Genomic DNA, 24,134 nt, shown 5'->3' with positions numbered 1-24,134 from the left:
GAGGCCTCATCTGGAGTACTGTGTCCAGTTTTTGGCCCCACACTACAAGAAGGATGTGGAAAAATCGGGAAGAGTCCAGCGGAGGGCAACAAAAATTATTAGGGGGCTGGAGCACATGACTTATGAGTAGAGGCTGAGGGAACTGGGATTATTTAGTCTGCAAAAGAGAAGAATGAGGGGGGATTTGATAGCTGCTTTCAACTACCTGAAAGGGGGTTCCAAAGAGGATGGATCTAGACTGTTCTCAGTGGTAGCAGATGACAGAACAAGGAGTAATGGTCTCAAGTTGCAGTGGGGGACATTTAGGTTGGATATTAGGAAAAACTTTTTCACTAGGAGGGTGGTGAAGCACTGGAATGAGTTACCTAGGGAGGTGGTGGAATCTCCTTCCTTAGAGGTTTAAGGTCAGGCTTGAAAAAGCCCTGGCTGGGATGATTTAGTTGGGTATTAGTCCTGCTTTGAGGAGGGGGTTGGAGTAGATGACTTCCTGAGGTCCCTTCCAACCCTGATATTCTATGATTCTATATTAAAACACTCTGTGATTTAATTATAAATCAATCTAAGTTATTAACCAATCAGAATGCTTTTACTATGTTATTAACCAATTGTAGAATACGTGGTCAATCATTTTGCTGTGAGAATAATATATATTGTGATAGACCCAGGCCGGTTGGGTACAGCAGAATAGCAGAAGGCAGATATACTGGCCACTGGATTAACAGTTTTCTGTTCCCTGACTGACCAGAGCAGGGGCTGCTCCAGGCTAATGAGAACACCTGACTCTAATTAACCTGTAAAGAGTCAGGTGAGGCCATTCAGTTAATGGGACCACCCGACTCTAATTGGCCCTGCTGATACTATAAAAAGGGCTCACTCCAGTCAGACAGGGGAGTCAGGGAGCCAGAGGAGAGGAAGTGCGGCTGAAGGGCTGGTTACTGAAGACACCCTCAAACCATCGTTAAAGGAGCCCTGAGGTAAGGGTGAAGAAGGGAGAAACAGGAGAGCTGTGGGGAAGTGGCCCAGGGAAATGTATCAACTCTGGCAGTGGAAGGTTGGCTGCCAACAACTGCTACCATTAGGGTCCCTGGGTTGGAAACCGGAGTAGAGGGCAGGCCTGGGTTCCCCGCAACCCACGACTACAGGAACATCTCCTGGAAGGGGAAGTCAGGTCCCTGTCAGGACAGGAGGCTGAACAGAGACTGTAACCCTGGCCCTAGAGAGAGAAGGGCTACGTGGAGGGTCACAGTGAGCCACTGAGGCTAGCATAAACCACCTAGTAGCGCAGGATCCACAGGAGCAAGGTCAGAGCTCTGCCACAATATATGTAGGTAAATGAAACAAAGAATTCATACTACTGTGGCTCTTTTGGATAATGTAGATCTCTAATTTGGCTCCTGAACTACTGAGGTCTGAGTATCACTGATCTAATGGGTCTTCTCCTTGTCTGATTTCCATCTGTCTGTATTTACTGGTACATTTCAGCAGCTATGTGCTGCTTTGGAGATACATAGTTTATGTCTCTGTTGTGTCCCTACAGCAGCTCTAAACATCTGGGGTGCTGACTCCTGGTGAGCATTCCTGTTCTGTCACAGTCATATGGTACCAATTGGGTAATTTTGTTCTCAGGGATGGCTGTAGTGATGTCTCTCCATCCAGCTGCTACGTAGATAGACAGATGCACTGAGCAGTCCTCCTGCTCCCTAGTGCAAGGCATTGGTTATTCCTTTTATGACTGCCATTCAGTCATTGAGGGAAAGACTCTAATGACAGTTGGATCTGATAACTATCAGAGAGTGAAAAGAAAAAAGGAGCATTAGGTGAATGACTACTATTGTCTCCTCTGTCTTCTAAATATATACCTATCTTGGGATTGACAATAGCAGAGGTCTTGTCCACACTTGATATTTAAAGAAAAGTAGAAAGAAGGAAAACCAATCAGTCTCTTCAACAGTGAGACAACTCATTGGAGTTAGTCTAACCCTAAGGCTACTGCCAGTGTGCTACTCCCATGAGCAGTGTAGCCTCAGGTGGGGATGGAGGGACAGATCAAAGACAAAGGGTTTCCTCAACAGGAGCACAGCTGAAATATCCCAGTAGGTGTATGGAGACATTCTTTCCTCTGACAGGTTGGCCTGCTATAGAGCTAGTATCCACAGCCTTAGGTAGGATACATGGATTGGAGAGTCCTGGATATTTTGAGCCATATAGGGTTTTATATAATTTCCAAATCAAAGTGCCTATTGTATGTCAAAAATATTTCAGTAGTGCTGTGCTGCATGCTTGGGCAGTCAATCACTTGGCCTTGTAGTCCAGATATAAATAACATAACTCATTTGCTTTCTCAATCTAGTGACTCTCCCAAGGAAATAATTCATAAAATCTATTATCAGTCAGATCAGTCAGACTCTCCTTCTTAATATATTTCTTCAGTACTGCGCTCTGACTGGTTCTTACTAATAGGTAATACTTCTGGGGGATTTCTATGCCAAAAAATTAAAAATTCTGCACATAATATTTTAAAATTCTGCAAATTTTATTTGACAAAAATAACACTACATAATCATGCCAGTTTCAATTATTTTGGTAGTTTATTTCAAAATATCTGTCAGCAAGTATGTCTGTTACAACACAGACACAAAATTTCCCCCAGAAGTAGAGTTGAAGAAACCCGTCTGACAACCCAGTTCCTGTTTCTCTGCCTTCTCGACCCCCACAAAAAACCCAACCATGGTCCCCCCATCCAATACACGCAAACACCCTACCCTCCAGAGCCCAGCCGCAGGCCCCCCCCCCCCAGCTCAGACACCCACTCCCTACTCCTCAGAGCCGAGGGGTCCTGAGAGAGAAACAGCCTGTTGCTGAGTCACAGACTTGTGTGAAGTTTCCTGTGTGCTGCCCTCTCCTTCCCTCAGGGGATGCTGGGAACTGCAGCTTCCAGGGACCCTCTAGCTCCCTCCCGCTCCCCCAGCAGTGTCTTCCATGTGTGAGCTGTACTCTGCTGAGTCCAGCGGCCCCTGGTTGCAGCTAGCAGCACTGCAGCCCATTTCTGTGAGGGAAAGGAAATTCTGCACTAAAAACATTAATTTCTGCAAAATTCTGTATTGGGCAGTGGTGCAGAATTCCACCAAAAATAATGTAAGAGTAACATCAATCCCATTTAAACACAACATAAAAATAAACGTATAATGGCCAAATAAGGACTGCAATAATTGCTTTCACCTTTATCAGTTAAAGGTGTTCGTATATGGTTTACATTTTGTAGTCTTTAAAATACTGAGCTTGCTTCATGTTTGCATTTTCAGTGTTTTACCCTCAGAGGCATTTCATATTTCAACATCAGAGGCATCAATGATTTAGCAACCAATGAGCTTTAAAGCTTTTATATGTTGGTGCTACAAATGCTGATGTATTATATTTAGTCTGAGGTGAATACTCTGTTTATGTTGTTAGTGTCTACTTGGAGTTTTCAACCAATCATGGTCGTTCCTGGTCCTTACTTCACACTGAGTGCTTGCCTGAGATATGCGCTGGGTCTCATCTTCCTCACAGTACCATCTATGCCTCTGAAAACTACAGTGGGTAAGAAAGTTCTATGCAAAACTAGCAGAGATTCAAGACTACAAAAGGAAGTAAATCCTTTGTGACACTGGAAAGCAGTGAAGAAAGAGTTCCCGTGCAATCTTTCATTTCTGATTAACTGGGATAGCAAACAAAAGAGTTGTTTTTTCTGGCTGCCCAGAAATGAAAAGTTATGTACCTCAGATAGTTTTTGTTGTATAGCAATATATTTTTTGATGCTACAGGCAAAAATTACATACATACATACATACATATATACACAAAATGAGGCAAAATTTACTTGAGTTTTTGTTTTGATTAATCTATTAAATTATAACAACAAAGGACTCTTCCACCTATGGCCATGTTTTACATGATCCACATCTTTTACTAATTTGGAATTATGACATCTGGAATACAATGGAATAACTCTGGATTTCACTAGCCAAAAATTGTGATTGTAAATATTTTGTTGGGTAGAACAGCATGTAGAGGTTCAACAAGAAAAAAATAGCCACTGACTGGGTGAAATATGCTAATCATGCATTAATCTAACAAGAAAAATAAAGGGCCAGATCCTGTTCCCAATTAAGTATGCTTGATGCTACTCTGGCAGTGCAACGTGGACGTAAGTGACCATCTGTGGATTCTTCTTGCATAGGGCAATCCCATGATGACACAGAGCTGATATAACTGCCTGTATCCCACCTTCCTTGTAGCCCTCAGAATAGAGAGCAAGTCAGAGGCATGACCATGGAAGGGAACATAGTTGGAGTGCCTTGGCGGCCATTACAATTGATCATAACTTACAGCAGACATGAGATGCTCAGATAATTATAAGGATGACAGCCATACAACTACCTAGATGGGTAGAAGTTGCACTAGTGGCCAGAGCCATTCCCTGCCTGCCCGCCACAGGGTTGGGTGGCGGTAAAGGTGGCAGATAGCAGCCTTTTTCCCCTCTTCAAGTCCTGCTCCAAGTGGAGCTCAGCCAGATCCAAAGGCTTAACTCTATATGTAGCTTTAGAGAGGTCCACTGTCAGAGAAAGATTCATTATACTAAGCAGTTCAAGGGCAGTATTAACTTTGATCATTTGAATAGAAACAGCATATTTTTGTTTGTTTCATTTCAAATGCTTTAAATCACATATTCTGTAATGTATTAAAATACCATGGACCAAATTCTCCTTTGGGTAGCTGTGGGGTGGGAAAGCGATTGGGGCACTAACCTGGGACTTGGAAATAATGATTAAAGATTTTTTTTTCCAGAAACAAATATTTAATATTGGGCTCTTCAATCTATCAGAGAAAGGTATAACACAATCCTATACATGAAAGTTGAAGCTAGACAATTTCAGACTAGAAATAAGGTGTACATTTTCCATGGTGAAAGTAATTAACCATTGGAACAATTGACTAGAGTCATGGTGGATTCTCCATCACTGACAATTTTAAAATCAAGATGTTTTTCTAAAAGATCTGCTTTAGGAATTATTTTTGGGAAGTTCTATGGTCTGTGTTATACAAGAGGTCAGCCTAGATGATCAGAGTGGGCCCGTCTGACCTTGGAATCTATGAATCATTTACAGCATATAAATCTGTAGTAACTGCATTGACTTGTGAAAGGAGAATTTAGGTCCATGTAAGTATAAAGTTCTTAAAACTCTTCAGTGTAAAAAAAATGTCATCAATGTATACTGATATTAGCAACTACCATTTAAAAATGTGGGAATTTATGTGTGAAATGTATTTCAGGTGGAACCGAATAACTATTCCCCTCCCCAGTGCAGCATTAACCAGAAATACCAGGATTCGATGGAGACAAACAGGACCAATCCATGGAAATATGTGGGCGATTGATAATAGTTAGTATTCATACCTATTACCATCATGTACCATTCAGGTACAATTTCCATCCACAGTTCCCAGTAGACACATATTTCCCAATGTCATAAGTCTGGGATTTGCATATTGTTAAACATCCATCTTATGTGCACATGGTCACCAGTCTTTAATGAAGCTAGAGGAGAATTATATAATCTGAAAAGGCAGTGGAATCAGAAAATAAATGATATATAGAGCTGCAGTGGGAAAAATGTAGATTATCTTTTTTTTTTAACTGAAAGTTTTCTAAAAGTAGAATATTCATGATGAGGGGCTAATATAACATTTCCTCTGACTGCTGAGACCCAGTTAACATAAGTAGGTACTACATTGTGCTATTAAGAATGTGTACTGTGCTTCCCTAAGTAACAACTGCAACATCTGGGATATATTATCCTTGCTAGACACAGAAGACCTTAATAAAGAAACACTGCCACCAGCACATGGATGACAGTTTTTGCACTGTGTACAGTATTTGATAGGGAGAAGTATCTTCTATGATAGTACATTTCTCTATTTCCATTTTAGAGGCTTATTTTTACCTAAATTATTTTATAATACCTATAAATACATCTTTTTTAAAAAAAATTGCATTTATTTTGAAAAAAGCAAGGCATCTTGCACTGAATCACATAGTAATAAATCTTACAGTCATGGAAAGGCAAGCTCAGTCAGGATAGGAATATTTAAAACAGAAACAAGTACTTTGTGAATACAAGATTTGTATATCCCTGGATTTATACCTCATATATAATGATGACCATATATAAGGATGATATTGAGAGGGCCTCAGCTAACTAAAAAAAAGACGTTCTGCTACAAATTAAGGTGCAGATAGGTTTGAGGAGCACAGAAATTTGTTTTTCTAGGTATGTAGATAAAAATGTATTATATTATGAATGCATATTTTATAGTCTGAAACTTCTGGTTAAATTGTGGGGTACCACAATTCTTAAGACGCTAAGAAATGATATTAGGGAACAGCAAGATACAGCACATTTTAATTTTAATTTTAAACAAGCTATGCTCCCAATATCGCTACATTTTAAGTATTACAAAGAAGCCCTTTAGCATTTTGAAAAAAGAAAAGCCTTTTGAAACTGCCAGGATATTGAAATGTAAAAAAAAAATTAAGCTAATGAAGTAGTTAATTTCCATTACGTTTTTGGTAATGCTGTTTCCTTATTCCCATTAGTGTGATTTAATATCATCTCAATATTCTCAAGGCAGTATTAATTCTTATCTTGCATATAGCAACATTATGTCAAAAATTAAGCAAAATTAAGGGTAAGTCAAAACACTGATGTCTATGAAAGGTGAGTTACTATATAAGGAAATACAAAATGTAGCTGTCAATGCAAGTTTCTGGAAACAACAGAATGATGCAGTCAATGCAAGTCTACAGAAATTTTACAATAGGAAGAAAATACAGGGTTTGGATTGTTAATTCAAAAATATTATTATCCCTCAGTATTACATCATGGGGATTTTTCTTCTTTTAACAAAATAGCCTTCACAGCATATCAGACCTTTAAGGGGAAAACTGTCTAAAATTTATCTCCAGGAGTTACCAATAAATCCTGATCATGAACTAACTGCATAGGTTTGGGTAGTCAGGAATCTTGTTAAACCCGCTGCAGAATTCCTGCAGTTCTCTTTTGACTTTTCTTAAACTTCTTGCAGTGCCAAAGAGTTGATGACTGTGATGTCTTCCACTCTTGACGTGTTCTTGAGTGCTCATCCCTACCCTTAGGGATTGCTCCAAATGCTTCTCGGATCAATGGATCATTTTTGTTCTAGTTTTTCATAATTGTTCCACTTCATGGAATAGCTCTTCATATTTAACTGTCTTCTTTTCTTGTTTCCTTTTTATGTTTGTCTGCTGGCACAGCAATGCCAACACGGTCTTGTTTGTTTTCTTTTCTACAACCGTTATTTCTGGCCTGTTGGCCTGCACTGTTTAGTCTGTGACAATTGCCAGATCCCGTAAAATCTTCATTCTCCAGAGCACTTTCAAATTGGTGGGTCCTAATTTTGCAAGTTTTGTTTAAATCCATATTTGCCACAGAGGCTCCAGTTCAGACAGTTGGCAATCTCATTGTGTCTCTTCATAAATTCTCTTCCAGTCAGGCTCCTGCAGGCACTCAACGGAAGTTCCAGCATCTTTTCTTTTTCAGAACACATTCTGCAGTTCGGGAAGCAGTTCTGTTGGCCAGTTTTGTTTAGTATGTAACCAACCCTTAATGATTGCTCTTGCATATGAGTCATAATGAGGCTCACTGTCTCTCTTTTGAAGTATCCTTCTACAAGTCATAAGCTTGTTAATCTTTGATCACTAATGGCTGTGATCTCTCTCCATCACATTGATTTCTTTGTAAATCTTTCTAGTCTTTCTTTAGTGATTTGCTTTCTCCTTTTTTTATGTTTTCTTGGGCTGGAATGCATGCCACATGATCTTTTATGTTGGCTGACTCCTCATATTTTTGGGTGTTATATTTTTCATGATGCATCTGACGAAGTGGGTGTTGACCCACGAAAGCTCATGCTCCAATACGTCTGTTAGTCTAAAAGGTGCCACAGGACTCTTCTGCTTTTACGGATCTAGACTAACATGGCTACCCCTCTGATATTTTTCATTGTCGATTGCTCCCTCCACAGATAGCAGACCTCTTCCTCCATCATGTTGTCTGAAGTACATCCTGGCCGTGTCTTGATTGATATCCATTACTCTAAGTCTATGCATTTTCAGGAGCTTTCTTGTTTGGATGTGAAATTTTTCTTTTCCTCTTGATTCCATTTGTTAACTTCAGCAGTGTACATAATACTTTTATCACCCAATGACTCAGATGAAATTCCTTGAGATGAATTGTGTCTTTAGATTAGTTCTTATTCATCTGTAATACTGTTTCCCCACTTCTTCTTTGACTTCCTAATGTTGTAACTCAGTCAGTTCCTTGAGGTAAATGTAGGGGCCATGCTGAGACGTATCTCCTCAGTAGTGCTAGGGCTCAGTAATGCAGACCTTATGCAGGCCAGACTCCCACTGAGAGTTTTGCCTGTGTAAGGACTACAGTTTCAAGACCATGTTAAGTATAAATATAATATAGTATAAATATAATATAGTGTAAATATCCTACTTAATATTTGCCCTTGATATGGAGCTAGAAATAAAACTATGGAGCTAGAAATAAAAAAAGAGTGCAGATGGTGCCAATGGTCTAAGCCCATTTTTCACATGCTTCTCATCATGTTCCCCCAAATTTCTGCATTTTTCTGTTCTGGAAAGCCAGGAATAAAAAATATATACAAAATGATTAAGGGTGTAGTCCTGCCCCTTTTGAGGTCAACAGCAAAACCCCCGTTGATTTCAGTGGTGTCAGGATTTCACCATAAATCCATTAAACTATCATTTTTAGAACAAAATATGCTGAACTAATAGTTATGCAGTAAATGTAGTTCTGTCAAAGGATTTTAAACACTGAGCAGAGTTGCATGCAGGCAAACTTATCAGCCAGCTATCCACTAAGTACCCAATCCAAAACTGGTTGAAGTCTTTCCTTTGGCATCAATGGACTTTGGATCAGGCCTGAAAAGCCTGGGCTTCCAGGGTGCTGAGTGCTCTCAGCTTGAATAGATGTCAGTGGAATTGAGGGCATTCAGCACTTAGTAGAATCCAATCCATATATGTTGACAAATCACCCACATTCACAGCACAGCTTGCCAGTTAAAAATGTCGGATGGAGAGCGAGAAGAATTTGACAGATTCAATACACTGACCTTTTAGCTCTCCAGACCTCTTTTCAAATATGTATTAAGTCTCACAAAATCCAGAGTCCAACCCTCTTTAGAAAATGTTGTGAACCTTCAACTTGAATAAAGCTTTACTGACATGATAAGAATGACATGCACAGCACAGCACAGCTAAGTCAAAGAAATGAATCAAACAAGCAGATAACATAACCCTATCCAGAGCAGAGTTTTTACATCCAAAAAGAGAGAAAAGCTTGACAGACTCCATGAAGTCTGCAGGGAAGATTGCCACTGCTGTCTATTTTACGTGAAAAGAGCTCATACGCTGCCAGGATGGGCAGAAGTTTAAGAAAGAAAAGATGAACTGATCCTCTCAATCTGGTGTCAGGTAGGTTTTGATAACATTCCAAAAGTCACTATACAAGTGCCACAGCTCTATGTAGTTGGTAATTGGCGCAGGAGAGTCTTTGTGTCCATTCAGGATTATGCTGCATTTACAGAGGTATGGTATAAGGGCATATTCCCTATGTACTTGCACTGTCCCTGGCTCCAGTTAATGCTACTAGTTTCTTAACTTCAGACTTACAAAAATTTACCCCCAAGATAGTTAGCAAATGTATTCATTTGGATTATCCCATAAAAACCACACTATGGTGATCCCAACCATCCTACCCTCTTATTATATCACTGAATATGAAAGTTTTCTTGCAAATAGAAAAGCTTCTCAGACAGGAGAAAGGTGAGCTATAGTAGTATGTTGTCAGGGGCCTGGAATGGTTATTCAGTGCATATGATTTTCATTTTTGTTTAATGCAAATGAAATATTAATACAGTTCTCTTACTAAAAATGCATGATATTAAAATTTCCCTCTCAGAAGTTGGGGCCAGATCCCAGTGCCACTGAGTCCTACAGGAGTGTTGCCATTAATTTCAGTCAGATAAGGAATAACCTTCAAAATTTTGCAGCAATGCTAATGGGATGACTATATGCCCAAAATAAGGTGGAGAAAGGGGAAGGATAAGAAATGCTCAGACAAGCCAGCTACATCTAGTCTCCTCTTTAGGAATCTTGAAACAAAATAGGTGCATATATTAAAACATCTCCAGCATCTCAGACTGAGAGTGGACATAAATATGCAGCATCCAGTGTACAATAGGTTATCCATGGGTCTCCCTGATCTAAGTCAATATTTATTTACTCAGTCCTCCAGAGAGGTGCCACAGAGTGCATCATTACTCCTTCAGGTAGTCCCATTCCTGTCAATGGTACTACAGAGGAACACTAATATCTGTTTGCAAGATCAGACCCATATGCTCAACAAGGTGTTGTTATCTTTCTTTGTCACATAATATAACCTTTAATTTAACCAATTTATTTTCTCTGCAGTTTATATTGGTCCATCTTGCCTCAGATTCTGCTCAGGGCGAGGAAAATGTACTAGAAATGGCTGCAGGTAAGGGCTATAATAATACCAGAGTTGGTGTGTTCACTTTTTGTCATGCAATTTACTTTGTAAACTGAAAGTTGAAATTATTTTCATTTCAGCCCTTGTAATTCTATAAAGGCTAAATGTAAAATCTGCTAATATAGCATCTGAAATGCATCAAATTATGAATACAACATAAGTTTAATAGTAAATTTCTAAATGACTTTATCTAATAATTTTCTTTTTTATTAAACCTGGAGAGATTTGGCCCGCCTATTCATTTTGAAATGTACTGTATTACCTGATAGAAATTACACTGATGCTTTCTTATATTTTTTTTTATTGGTAAATTGTGGTTTTTCCATTTTCCATTAAACTGTGCCACTGTTGAACAGACTAGAATCTTTTTATTAAGACCAAAAACAGCCTGGTTTTCAGAGGGGCAGTGCTTTTTGAAAGTCAGGCTCCTTCAGGGTGTCTTGCTAAAACTCAAGGCACTCAGAATCATTAGCCACGTTTGAAGATGTTGTTCTAAATATTTTCTGGGTTCTGTTGTATTGTGTGGCATTAGCTGTAATCACATCTGATCTGTTACAGTTACATAGTAGCAAACTAATGATTTGACATGTGGCAGTGGCAGTAGGCAGGGCTGCCAGAGCTTTCAGGGGGCCTGAGGTCTTCGATGGTGGGGGGCCCCCTGCCGCCAAAGACCTGGAGCGGAAGAAGCTCTGGGGGCCTGGGCCCCGCGAGAGTTTTCCAGGGCCCCTGGAGCGAGTGAAGGACCCCGCTCCAGGAGCCCCAAAAAACTCTCATGGGGGACTGGGACAAATTGCCCCACTTGCCCCCCCTCTGGGCGGCCCTGGCAGTAGGATGTTAGTACCACAAACAAGAAATAGACTATCTCTATATTTTTATTTTACAATATGTAAATATTGACTTCTATTTAGATGAATAGCAATTTTTTTGACCCAAAGGGTAAATATTGACCAAAACAAATACATCATCCATAAGAATATTTTGAATACAGTATGACTTATTTTGAAGAGTCTCTCACTTTAGGTTTGAGAGAATCAATGGACTTTATTTTTAAGGTTTTAAAAGTATACAACAGTTATGTTTGGTTGCAAAACTGTATCTTGATCTTCCGCAGGGGAGAAGAAGGTTTAAAACATTTATTTGGGATTAATTATGTTTTTAATATATTTTTCTTATAGGTGTGACCCTGGGTACTCAGGACCTGCATGTGAAATGGCTTCCCAGACCTTCCCCGTGTTTATTTCAGAAAGCTTTGGCAGCTCCAGGCTCTCATCCTATCACAATTTTTACTCTATCCGTGGTGCTGAAGTCAGCTTTGGCTGTGGAGTCCTAGCAAGTGGCAAGGCCTTGGTTTTTAACAAAGATGGAAGACGTCAACTGATCACTTCCTTTCTTGACAGCTCACAGTCCAGGTGAATAAGAAAGAATAGTAATGTGCTATAAACAAACCTAGAGACTATATTTGTAATAGAATTTACTGGTCCTTTCATCTTCACTTTTTGTTTTGTTTAACCTCTCTTGTGGTATGAGCAAAATTATAGAACATTTTGTTTCATATTTTAATTTTGATTGTGTAGAATAGGCTATAGTCCTTTCATTTCCCCTGTTTTGTAAATAACATGAGTATTAAACAGATGTGGGGGCAGTTATTATATAGCCAGGCTAGAAAATAAGAAATGTTAATATCAAAACTGAATGTCAGAGCCAAGTGCTAATTAATTATGTATAAGGTTGTATTTATTTGACAGCTTGTGGCAGCTGATTAGATCCATTCAGTATCTCCTCCTCCCCTCCAGTGCCTAATGAATAATTAAATGTTGTAATGATTGGCATTTAAAAAATATATATGCCACATTGCATTACTTGATTGTAAAAACCATTTCAGCTACAAACTCATAACTGCTGTTTCTCAAAATTTGGCTAGATTTTTAAGATCAGAAGATGTGATTAGGAAAAAATGCTATATAAATGGTACCCTACCAATATTTATATAATTCTGATCTAGGTTCCTCCAGTTCACTCTGCGCTTGGGAAGCAAGTCTGTGCTGAGTACTTGCAAAGCACCTGATCAACCAGGAGAAGGAGTGTTACTACATTATTCATATGACAATGGGATTACATGGAAACTGCTGGAACATTATTCTTATCTCAACTATCATGAGCCAAGGTATATGGATTATAGTTATGAAAAGGGATATCTAAAGACAGCTAATATTGTAAGCAGTAATTTGCAGCAGTATAGAGTGTAAATACATTTGTACTGAGATGTAGAGGAACTAATTTATACAATCTACACAGACCAATTTATTGTGTTACAGAAAATCAGAGTATTCTGAGCACTGTATCTGAGCCTTGGACGTTGGCAAGGAAATTCAGTCTTAGTGTAAGCAGGTTGGCTTCAGTGTGGTTGCATCTGCTTACAGCAGGTTCAGTTTAGCCCAAGATTGTTTATCCCAAACAGAATTGAAGTTGTTTCCAGTGTATTGGAAAGCTGAGCTGAGGAAAAATGAGGTGCAGACAAGCATCAGTGATTTTTCCTTCATACAATAAGCCCTTGCCACTTTTCTGTTGTTAATACAACAATAAAATATTAAAGTCTGTATCATCCCTTCCTTGGACAAGTTGAAATTGTGCTGCCAAACCTGCAGGGGGTCCAGGTATGGTTTGAAAGGTGGATTACTCCTTGCTAACTGAGCATTCTGTGCCTTCATCTTCTTCCACAAACATATGCACCAGTTCTGAAAACATTCCTTTTTTGCCTATCCATATTAAAATCGATATTTAGGAACAACCTTCCAGAGTATATAGGAGAACAAATTGGAGCAGTTGTGGAAGAGAAGGAAGAAAGTTTCACAGTGAATCTCTGGCCTTGCAGCAGATTAAAGGAGGAGGGGAATAATGGCCTCAAAGAAGACCTCAGATTTGCTTGAGCCAACACTATTCTATCCCATGAAAATAGTCACGGGAAGACAAAGGTTAAGATAAAATATGCACAGCATTAAAGCCACAGACATCCTACCACATTATTCGCTTGGGCTAGGAGTTTGTGGGCCTAAGAAGGAGGCGAGGGCACAGTCTAACATGAGGATGTCTCAAGTTCTTCAGGGAAATCTTGAAAATCCTGAGCCATCAAAACAGAAAGACGCCTCTTCTTTTTTGGCCCAGTTTATTATACAGCCATGCTGCCATTGACTGACCACTCATGTTTGGCTGCAATTCAGGAAAGCACTTAAGCACATGCTTAACATTAAGCTCATGGGAAGCCCCATTGAACTCACTTAAACACATGCCTGAGTGCTTTTCAGAATCAGAACCTTTTGGGCCTTTCCACCCTGCATTCTAGCTAAGCACTAAATAAAAATTGCTTTGGGTTCTTACACATCTATATATTTTCCCCTAGTTGCTGACTATTGTTAAATTGTAATTAAAATGTACATTTATCAAACACAGATGAGCCTATATCAAGGAAAGATTTGATTCACTGTTCCCACTAATGTAATAACTAGACAATAGAAAAGATTATTAAGCACATTCAATGTAAACAATTCTGTAACATTAAAATATTTATTTGGAGTAATAAATAGTATACCCCATAAAATGAGGGCAATGACTGTCTTTGATTGGATCTTCTTTATGTAGGCTTTAATTTCTGAAATTTTAAATGTGTACTAGAGAGTGATTGTATAAACTCTAATACTAATAATCCCCTTTCAAAATTTTCTGTTACATCCTTTATTACAGTCACATATATATTTTATATGGTGCTGTTTCTAATTTTTAGATCCAAAATTACAACTGTAGGATTTATATTTCCTCCAAAAGGAAAATGCACATACCGGTAACTGATTTTAATCAAGTTTCATATATAAAGGTAGTAATTTACATTGGTGCTGTCACCCTTTTTTCTATTTGATGATCAATATAAGCAGTTTAGTTTCTGTTGTTCTGGTGGCACTAAGGACTAAGCTCAACATAGACCCAATATATGATTGAAACATGCATGTTATAAAGGCTTTCCCAAGTTTTTACTAGATTATGGGAAGATGGAACAAATGAACAGACGTGCAAACCTGAAGGTAATACTGACAATTATTATGAGTAGGAACATGAAAAAAGCTTCACTTTTGTATGTTAAGTTGCCTAAAAATAACTACTTTTGGGTAACAGATGGACTCCTGTAAAGTTTGGCAGTCAATCTGTATCCAGAAATTTAATTAATCTTCAGTCATATGAAAAAATTACATATTCTAATGTTCTGCTGGAAAGTGCACGTAATCTACTGCTATTTGACAGCAACATTTTTCTTCTAAGAACAGCGGTAGTTTTTCAATATTAGGTATGTGCATAGCTTGAAAGAATGAGATCAGAGCAAAGGTCTCTCAGCTGGTTTTTTAAAAAATCCTAATGGTATGTGGTAATCGTACTTAGAACACCTTTCTTCTCTGCAGTGGAAAAGTCATCAGTAAGAATTTCCCTCCTTTTTTATCTATCACTTGCAAATCAAAGTCAAACAAGAGAAGCTGTTGTAAATGTAGATACACATGAACATATGCACTATGTAGCCTTTCAGTGTTCCCTGTTCTATTTGTACCCTGTCGTGGGGGTTAGTAATGTATTTTTACAGGCAAGTATATAGTTAATTTTTCTTTATCATCAATATATTAGTGATGAGTGTAGTGATTACTTTTAGGATTTTCAGTTACTGTTACTGCCAGCTAGGAATAGCAGCTACGTATATGAGTTTAAGAGATGCAAAAGGAATTAAATAGCAGGCATCGGAATCAGCCACTAAAATAGAAATGTGTCCAGGGTCCTAAGAAAGTCCTACTTCATGCTGGCAGCTGCTCAGTGCTTCGTGTTGTGTGCTGAGCAGAGTGTTCTTTAATGGCCAATGAGTGCAATCTCTCCTCAGCTTACTTCATTTTTATTGGCTTGTGAGAAACAAAGTATCATGCTCAACAACTCTTTTGGCTTTCAGTGGAGGTTCAGCCCCTAACTACCATCTGTGCCTTGAAAACTCTACCCTGTAGGTTTGATACTCTTTGTGGACAAGGATTTCTTTGGTGGGGAAACGGTTGGTTTTGTGGTCAATGTACATGAGAGTTAGGAGAGCTGGGTTCTATTCGTGTCACAGACTTCCTGTGTGACCTTGGGCAAGTCACTTAATCTCTTTGTGCTTCAGTTTCCTCATCTGTAAAATGGGGATAATTGTTTAGGTTGAATGTTGTCTTTAAAGTAGAAAATATGTATTTTCTGCACCCCTAACTTTAAAATGATTGAATAGATTTTTCGCAAACTTTCTCAAAAATGAATCTTTGGTTTGAAACCAAGGAGAGGAAGGTGAGCTGAAGTTAATTCCTTATTTAGTAGGACACATTTAGTGCCTCTCCACCCTTATTTAGAAAGTTACAAACTGAAAACAGGGGGGTTGGAATAGAATACCCATCTCAGCCATTGAAGGGGCAGAACTGGCATGGTTCTACTGTAAGGGGTTAGAGCAAGTCCTAGCAAAGAGGCCACGCAGAAAGATTTAATTCCTCCTGCATGTTCAAGTGCTATAAAGGACCTAGGTCCTAAAATCCACTACACCAAAGTGGGCAAACTTTTTGGCCTGAGGGCCACATCAGGTTTCGTAAATTGTATGGAGGGCCGGTTAGGGGAGGGGGTCGTGGCCCGGCCCCCACCTCCTATCTGCCCCCCCTCAGGACTCCTGCCCTATCCAACCCCCCCTCTTCCCTGACGGCCCCTTTGTGACTCCTGCAGCATCCACACACCCCCATTCCCTGTCCTCTGACTGCCCTCGGATCCCTGTCATCCAATCCAACCCCTCCTCTCATTCTTGACGGCCCCTCCAGGACCCCTGCACCATCCAACCACTCCTTCTCCCTGTCCCCTGACTGTCCCAAAACCCCTGCCTTCCCATCCAATCCCACTCCTTCCTGACTGCCCCCCCGGGACCCCTGCCCCCATTCAACCCTCTGTTCCCCCACAACCACCCCGACCCCATCCACACCCCCACCCCCTGACCACCACCCCGAACTTACCTGTCCTCTATCCAACAACCCCTACTCCCTGCTCCCTTACCGTGCTGCCTGGAGCACCGGTGGCTGGCAGCACTACAGCCGCACCGCCCAACTGGAGCCGGGCCATGCTGCCACCACCACACAGCACAGAGCACTGGGTCAGGCCAGGCTCTGCAGCTGTGCTGCCCCAGGAGCTCACAGCCCCACTGCCCAAAGCACTGCCCCAGTGGCAGAGTGAGCAGGCTGAGGCTGAGGGGAAGGGGAGACAGCAGGGGAGGGACCAAGGGTAGCCTCCCAGGCCAGGAGCTCAGGGACTGGGCAGGATAGTCCCATGGGCTGGATGTGGCCTGCAGGCCATAATTTGCCCACCTCTGCACTACACAGATCCCTAGCAAAAAGTTCCTCTCTCAGAGGGAATGTAGTGTCCATAGACACTATCACAACCTTGAGCAGTAGCCGTGGAGTAGTTCCACTGGTGCTCTTAAAGCTCGAGAACACCGTTTCATCTTCCTACGTCCCATCATAAAAGAACATGTGCAGAACCTGTTCAATCAGCCTTTGAGCAGATTCTACAGCATTACTTGACCACTCAGTGATTGCAACCCAGGTGATGTTGCTGTCTTATTTAAATATCCTTCCATGTTTATAACTGAGCTATTTTTTCAGTGTACCTCTTTCACAAACTGTTTGTGCTTGCTGATCCTCGATGCCATCTCATGAGCCTAGAACCTCAGTAAGGCTTTTTTTGCAAGTGTTTAGCCTGACTCTGTGGTCTACATTCATTTCCCAGTGCTTCCCAAAAGTCCCTTGTTTAGTCACACAATTTGATTTTTCCTGTTAATCAATTAACATGTTATTTTTTTTAAATAAATGTGATATTGCGCAGCTGTTTTAATGCATAAGTTAGGCTTCACAAAAACAATTTAGCTGGTGGTTTTCACTGTGTGGTTTTATGCAAAGATGTCTAAAGGTACAAAACAATTTCACACATCACAGAGAACAAAAGATTATACCACAAACCTTGAATAATCATAAAATCTGGAAAAAAAATTAGTGCTAAGAATATAAAATGTTTCCACTTCATCTGGCTTGTTATTGTATTTAAATTTCCTCTTAAAAAAAAAAAGAAAAAACATGAGCCTCAGGAATAAATTTACTGAAAACTCCTTTTCCAGCAATTAATTGTACAGCGATGGAGACAAATGTCCATTTTGCCATTCCGCTTCACATCTCACCTTATATGTTGTACATGGGCAGCATGGTACTAGTGATTTATGGAACTTTCAAGAAGGTGTCATTGCCGTGGCAATTAATGTATGTTTCCTGCTGCTATATACAATAATTACTCCTGGAAATTAGATATTATTCTTAATTTTCTTCACAGTTTGTCAAGTACAGGTTTGTTGTCATAGCTGCCATGACAAATCAAGTGACCTTGCACAGCACAGTAAGCTCATGGGACTGACCTACAATAAAATTTCTACAGAGCCATAAAAGAAATGTGTATGCCACACAAGACAACACATAATCTCTCTGCTTGACAAGATTAATCTTGATTGGTCCTCAAGATGAGAATTTGCTAGGGTCAGTTCTTCTAAGTGAATGCACAACTTCACTGTATGCTGCACTGAAAATAAATTTGAAATTAAAAGTATTCCTACACTAAAGAGTAGAGCACACAAACCACATGTGTTTTATCAGATCAAAACAAAATACATAGGGATTGAGACATTGAAGCTGATGGTGGGAGATATATATTGCCCCTCCTTGTGCCAATATGAGCCTTTGTGTTGTAGTTCAAATCCCAGTTCCAGTGAAACAAGAGCTGTTGCACTCCCTTGCCCTCCCTCCAGGTTTCTCACATCACATGGAAAGGAAGCTTTAAAATCTTCCTGGAGCTCCTTAGTAGCAGCATGGCAGACGCTATAGTGAGGCTGTGCTGAATCAATGGAACCTTTGGCCTCCTTTGCTGCACCTGATGCATCCAGTGTTAGGGATATGTGGGTCTCCTGCAGGTCCAAGGTCCCATGACAGAGTAGATGTTATGGCTGTTTTTCTATCTCCAACTTGCTGCCCCTGACTTTTTCTGCCTTTGAGTCCATCTACAGCAGTAGAAACCAGTGTCGACCTCAGGCTGAATTAGGACATAATTTTTAGATTCTGTATGTACTTTAAAATAAAAATGAACCATTTTGGATTCCCACAAAATTACTATGTATAATGACAGTGTGAATAAGAACTTGGGTTTGTTTTTCAGAATAATTTCTGTGGATCTACCAGAAGACGCAAGACAATTTGGTATTCAGTTCAGATGGTGGCAACCGTATCATTCTTCTCAGGGAGAAGATGTTTGGGCTATCGATGAGATCATCATGACCTCCGTGCTTTTCAACAGCATTAGTCTAGACTTCAACAATCTAGTAGAAGTCACTCAGTCTCTGGGATTCTACTTGGGAAACATTCAACCATGCTGTGGCCGTGACTGGACCCTTTGGTGAGAACATAGATCATTTGTGCTGTATTTAAGTAGTTAACTGTAATATAATAAGTGAGTAATGTACAAAGTGATTGTTTCCTTGTACTAGTAAGAGCTAATTGATTTCTGCATATTAATCTTTCTGGTACCTATTCATTGTAATTATCCCCCATGTACACATCACTAACAACAATAGAACCAATGACCTTTTCATAATAAGGAGTAAATTTACACTGCATTACATTGAGATTTACTTTTGATGAGAACTATGCACATACAATACACTTCCTGCACAATATATTGAAAGTTGATCCCAAAATGACTACAGATGATAATATTAAGGCATCTGTTGTTATCACTTTACTTCTATGATACAGAATAACCAGTAAAGGACGAATAATTATATTTCTACATTTGTTTGCATGGACATTACAGTTATTCTCTGGAGCAGGAGAAAGGTCTGCAATGTTGCAAGTAATTTTGTCTGGCTTTACTGTTTATCTAGGCATCTATACTGTGCTCGGCATTGATATAAGAATTGCAGTGAGGGCTAGCCCTACATGCTCTCTTTGCACTGCACACCTCCCTGACCCACTGATCACATCATACAATTTAAAGCAAATACAAGTTATTTAATTAACTATTAATTTTTAAAAAGAATAAGGAAAAATGGGAAAGGTTAAAGGAAAACACATCTCCCCGCTCTGTGGCAGGGACCATCACAAACAGTGTCTCTGGACATCAGGCACTTCACAGTCTGTTCCTTGTAGGTCCCAGGTCTCCTTCTCAGGCCCCGGCTGTGCTGTAAGGACGCTGCGGGTCAGACAGTTGCTCTGGTGGTGGCCACACTCTCTCAGGCTCTGGGTGGCAGGACCCTTCTCCCCAGTGTCACCCCTGCTCTGTCAGGGTTATGATCCCCCTCCAAGTCTGGCCTGCACAGCCTCTTGACTGAGGCGTCTCCCAGCGCTAGGCCTACTGCCTAGGGTCCCCCTCGCTCTCCCGAGCTGCTCACCGCACCCAGCTCCGGACTGCTCCAGCCCTAGCTCCACACTGCCTCAGCACGGCTGCTGCTGCTGCTGCTGCTCTGCCTCCAGCTCCCTGGGCTGCTTCTCTGGCCTCTCTGGCTCCAGTTGCTACAGCTCCTCTCCCAGGGCAGGTCTGCTCTGCAGGCTGCTTCTGTGACTCTGCTGTCACCTGCTTCCTGGGCTACTTATCTGGCCCCTCTGGCTCTGGTTGCTGCAGCTCTTCTCCCAGGGCAGTTCTGCTCCCTCTGGGCTGTGCTCTGGCTTTTTGGGCTGCAGCTCTGCTTCTAGCAGCTTAGCTTGGGCCCCTGCTCTCGCCTTAGCTCGGCCCCACTCTGTCTGACCCAGGCAATTTCAGCTCACACGGAGGATGGGACCCACCCTGGCCTTCTGTCTCTTTGATTAGCCTGCCCACCCTGTCTGTCAGGCTGACCTGGAGCATTGGCCTCTCGCCATTGTTCCTGGGGACTGTCCGTCTCAGGGTCCTGATTTGCCATCGATCCTTCCCCTTTTAGTGCTGGGAGCTAAACACTTCCACTGAATGTTGGTAAGAGGATAACAGTCCCTTTACAGAAACATCATATGGATTTTTATAAACTGATTCCTACTCATTCCTTTACTATCCAGCCATTATCAGTTGGGTAATTTCTTGTAGTCACCATAGCAGAAGTTAGTCTTAGGGAGGGATTTGAATGAGCAGAAGGTACTGTAGCAGCCTTTCAGACAAGTTCAGGGAAGGGATTAATGGAGAAGGGAAGGTATGAATGAGTTTAAAGTTTACTTCTGAGCTGTTGTTTCTACCTTTGATTAATTTTCAGATCCAGTAGCTTGGTAAGATCTTGTCATCTCTTCTGGTATGGTATAGATATACCAGTGAAACAAGTCTAATTAATAACAGTGTGTCTTGAATAGAATCATTTGATTTTAGTGAACAGTTTTTTAAATATTCTTTCAAATTTTATTTCATAATACATATTTTTGTACAATAATGAACAACGTTCTTTTTGTAAATTGTTAATATCTGTTCAAATAAAGTTGTGGAGTGTCTTAATATAATACATAGGTTAATGTAAGATAACAGTAATTTAATATCTGTGCTTTGATCAAACCCCAAGCAACATAGTTTCATCTCAGTCTGAGCAACATTTTTAACCTACTATGGCTTTAATTGGTATAGGTACATTGACTTTGAGAAAGTACAGTCATAGTAATTATAACAACCCTCAAGGGAATATAAATAATTGTAGATCCCCATGGACACCTAGAACAGCACCATAGGAGTTTTATTAACAAGTAAATTTGAGCAATCTGATTTGACTTTCTGATAATCTCTCAAACTATAAGGAGTTGACTTGGCTGTGGTAACAACACAAAATGTGCTCTGTCAGTGATAATGAGACTATAGAAGCAGCATTAACTACTTTAATAAGGATGAGGAAGGTATTCACTGCTCATTAAAATGGAACAACGTGGCAGGACTCAAATTGTTTGCATGTTCTTAATCAAAGAGTTAGCATGAAAGCACTCTAATGACATTGTTCTCCCTCTCTTATCATTAGACATATGTAACATACGTGGTTTTTCCAGATTAGATGGGAAAGCAAAAGTTCTGCTTTATTTTCCTCTAAGACCACATCAAATTTTTTAAATTGCAGTACTGAATTCAGTGTCTTATTTACAGCCATGTCAGTAATTTTCTGTAGTGGTAAAAATGTTGATCTTTTCTTGTACCAAATAAATAAGTAAAGCTTTTGGAATACCAACATTTTATTGCTGGATAAGTATTCTTCAGGCTCATTGTAAGACATGAACTATGCCCTCCACTGACCTTGTTTCTCTCGAGGGAAATTTTAACTTATAACAGGTCTGTACAAATGGCTGGTACTTAAATTAATTATTGTTGGCTTTTCCCAGCTGAAAGTCCATTTGGTTCTCATTTTCTAACTCATGACTTTCCATGAGCATGGGTAGCTGTAGCACTGAGAGTGATCTCCTGAGAATACTCTGACAATTGCTTTTTCATTAGAACAACTATAGTCGATATGAAATAAATCATTTTACAGCATGTCATCCTAAAGCCCATTTTCAGTGGAGAGAAGACTGCCTCTAATTGTCTGTGTTGCTTTCATTTCTGGCTTGGAATCTGTAAATCTGGAACTGTTTCTGCGTACAGTTTTGGGAAAGTTTCCCCAATAATCCCCAATTTTATTTTAGGAATATTTGCTTTTATTGTTTGAGGTTTTTTTGATTATATATAACCAACAATCTAAATTTGCTGTTTATAATCCGTTTGACATCTGAGTCATATACTTTATAATAGTAAGTAGATTCAACATACGGAAGGGATCCAGGACACATTGAGTGCAGAGAGTTTCACATTCAAAAACAAATAAATTGCACAGTTCTTTTTTTCAGAATGGTCATATACAGGCATGATTAATCCCATGTTTTTTTGATTATAGTGGGAGCATAATATAAACTATAATATTCTCCTCTGTTTGTTTAACTGGAGTTAGTTATCAAACTTAACTTAAAACCTTTTCTTTGGAATACTCCCATAGGTGTAAATTAAACTAACTGCATATCAGTAAATCATACTGGGCCAGATCATGACACTATTATTTAGCCCATAAGGGAAAGCAAATGGGTATGCTGTGCTGGGAGGGAAATTGTTCATAATGGGCCAGATTCACAATCAGTAAGGAGTAAAACTGAATGGACAAATCCTTACAATGTGAGTGCATTACACACGATTGAGATTTTGCTTGTATTTCATTGGAGATTATTCCTTTTATTTTAAGCATCAACTTGTGACATAAGGCATATTGTTTTCATGCAATACACATAATTAAAATATAATATGATGATGTAGTTAGGGATTATCTATGTGTATCAGACACAAGGAGATGTAAAATGCTAACACTTCTGCTATCTTCAGCTGGAGCAAGATTGGGCCCAATATGAGAGTTTGGAGTCTGGCTGTTATGTTAATATTCTAGGTCAATTTAGCCTTATCACTCAGTTATATCCTTGTGGCTTTCTATTATTCCTGGAAGTACTGGCCTTGAAGGTGTAGTAAATCTGCAAATCCCATCACAGTTTACAAAGACGATTGGCTGACATTCGTTGTGATATCATTCCCAGAAGTACCAATTAGTTCAGAGTGCTTGCAGGTAGAATGATTATTTTGAGGGTACATGTGGGTATTGGCTGTTTCTCTGCCTGCTCATCTGTAATTATGTACATAACTAGAAATCAGTTCACAACTAATATTTATAATACAGTGTTTTTAAACATACTTCATGTATGTCTCTTTCTATTTATTTTTGTACTAAGTACATTAGTCTATCTTTCTATAACATCTTCAAATGTATTCCAACTGAATGTTTCCCCACACGAAGTAGAGTCCAGCAGTAAACACGTACACTGGAGAATTGTAGGGAAAAGTAGTGGGAAAGGAGGTAGAGATCATATCTTTAATGCTACTGTTGTTTAGCTGGAGGCAATTTGTGGGTGATAAAGGATTCCATGAGTCCATATTGAAACTTCCTCCAAGTGAAAAAAAGCTTTGCTTGGAGTATCATAGACATAGATTATCCTCCTTTCCTATAGGACACTTCTTTTGGAATTTCATTTTAGTAATGGCCTGCGAGTTAGATAAACCAGGATTCTCATGTAAGATTTTTTTCTGGTCTATGTACCAGCATTAACAAAGAAGTGAAGTTTTCTCTGAGATCAGAGATCAACTTAAAGGGTTTAAAAATGAATCCTGCGGTAGTTCACACGGTCAAGTTTCACACTTGAGTTGGGGAGAAAGGCTTTCATTTTCAATTCCAGGAATGGGGTGCATACACTCATCAGTTTTGGAAGGAGGATTTCTCAACTAACATGAATAGGGGATCTTTAGATACTTACTCAGACTTACTACTTTCAATTTTTTTATTTTGTTCAGTTGAAC

General features: G+C 39.8%; 1 protein-coding gene across 4 annotated transcripts in view; it reads left to right on the top strand.

The window, feature by feature from the left end:
* Positions 1-24,134, top strand: part of RELN (reelin) — a 480,031-nt gene that overhangs the window by 315,925 nt on the left and 139,972 nt on the right. For all 4 annotated transcript variants that reach the window (XM_050925235.1, XM_050925228.1, XM_050925256.1 and 1 more), the window contains exons 15-20: positions 3,451-3,579; positions 5,314-5,423; positions 10,580-10,646; positions 11,834-12,067; positions 12,661-12,822; positions 18,936-19,172. In XM_050925235.1, coding sequence (XP_050781192.1) covers positions 3,451-3,579; positions 5,314-5,423; positions 10,580-10,646; positions 11,834-12,067; positions 12,661-12,822; positions 18,936-19,172 — 939 coding nt within the window. The remainder of the gene's footprint in view (positions 1-3,450; positions 3,580-5,313; positions 5,424-10,579; positions 10,647-11,833; positions 12,068-12,660; positions 12,823-18,935; positions 19,173-24,134) is intronic.

Source organism: Gopherus flavomarginatus, chromosome 1 (assembly GCF_025201925.1).
Source record: "Gopherus flavomarginatus isolate rGopFla2 chromosome 1, rGopFla2.mat.asm, whole genome shotgun sequence".
In the NCBI taxonomy this organism is placed as follows: Eukaryota; Metazoa; Chordata; order Testudines; family Testudinidae; genus Gopherus; species Gopherus flavomarginatus.
Note: the sequence above shows the minus strand (reverse complement) of the source record. Positions and strands in the feature narration are given on the sequence as shown.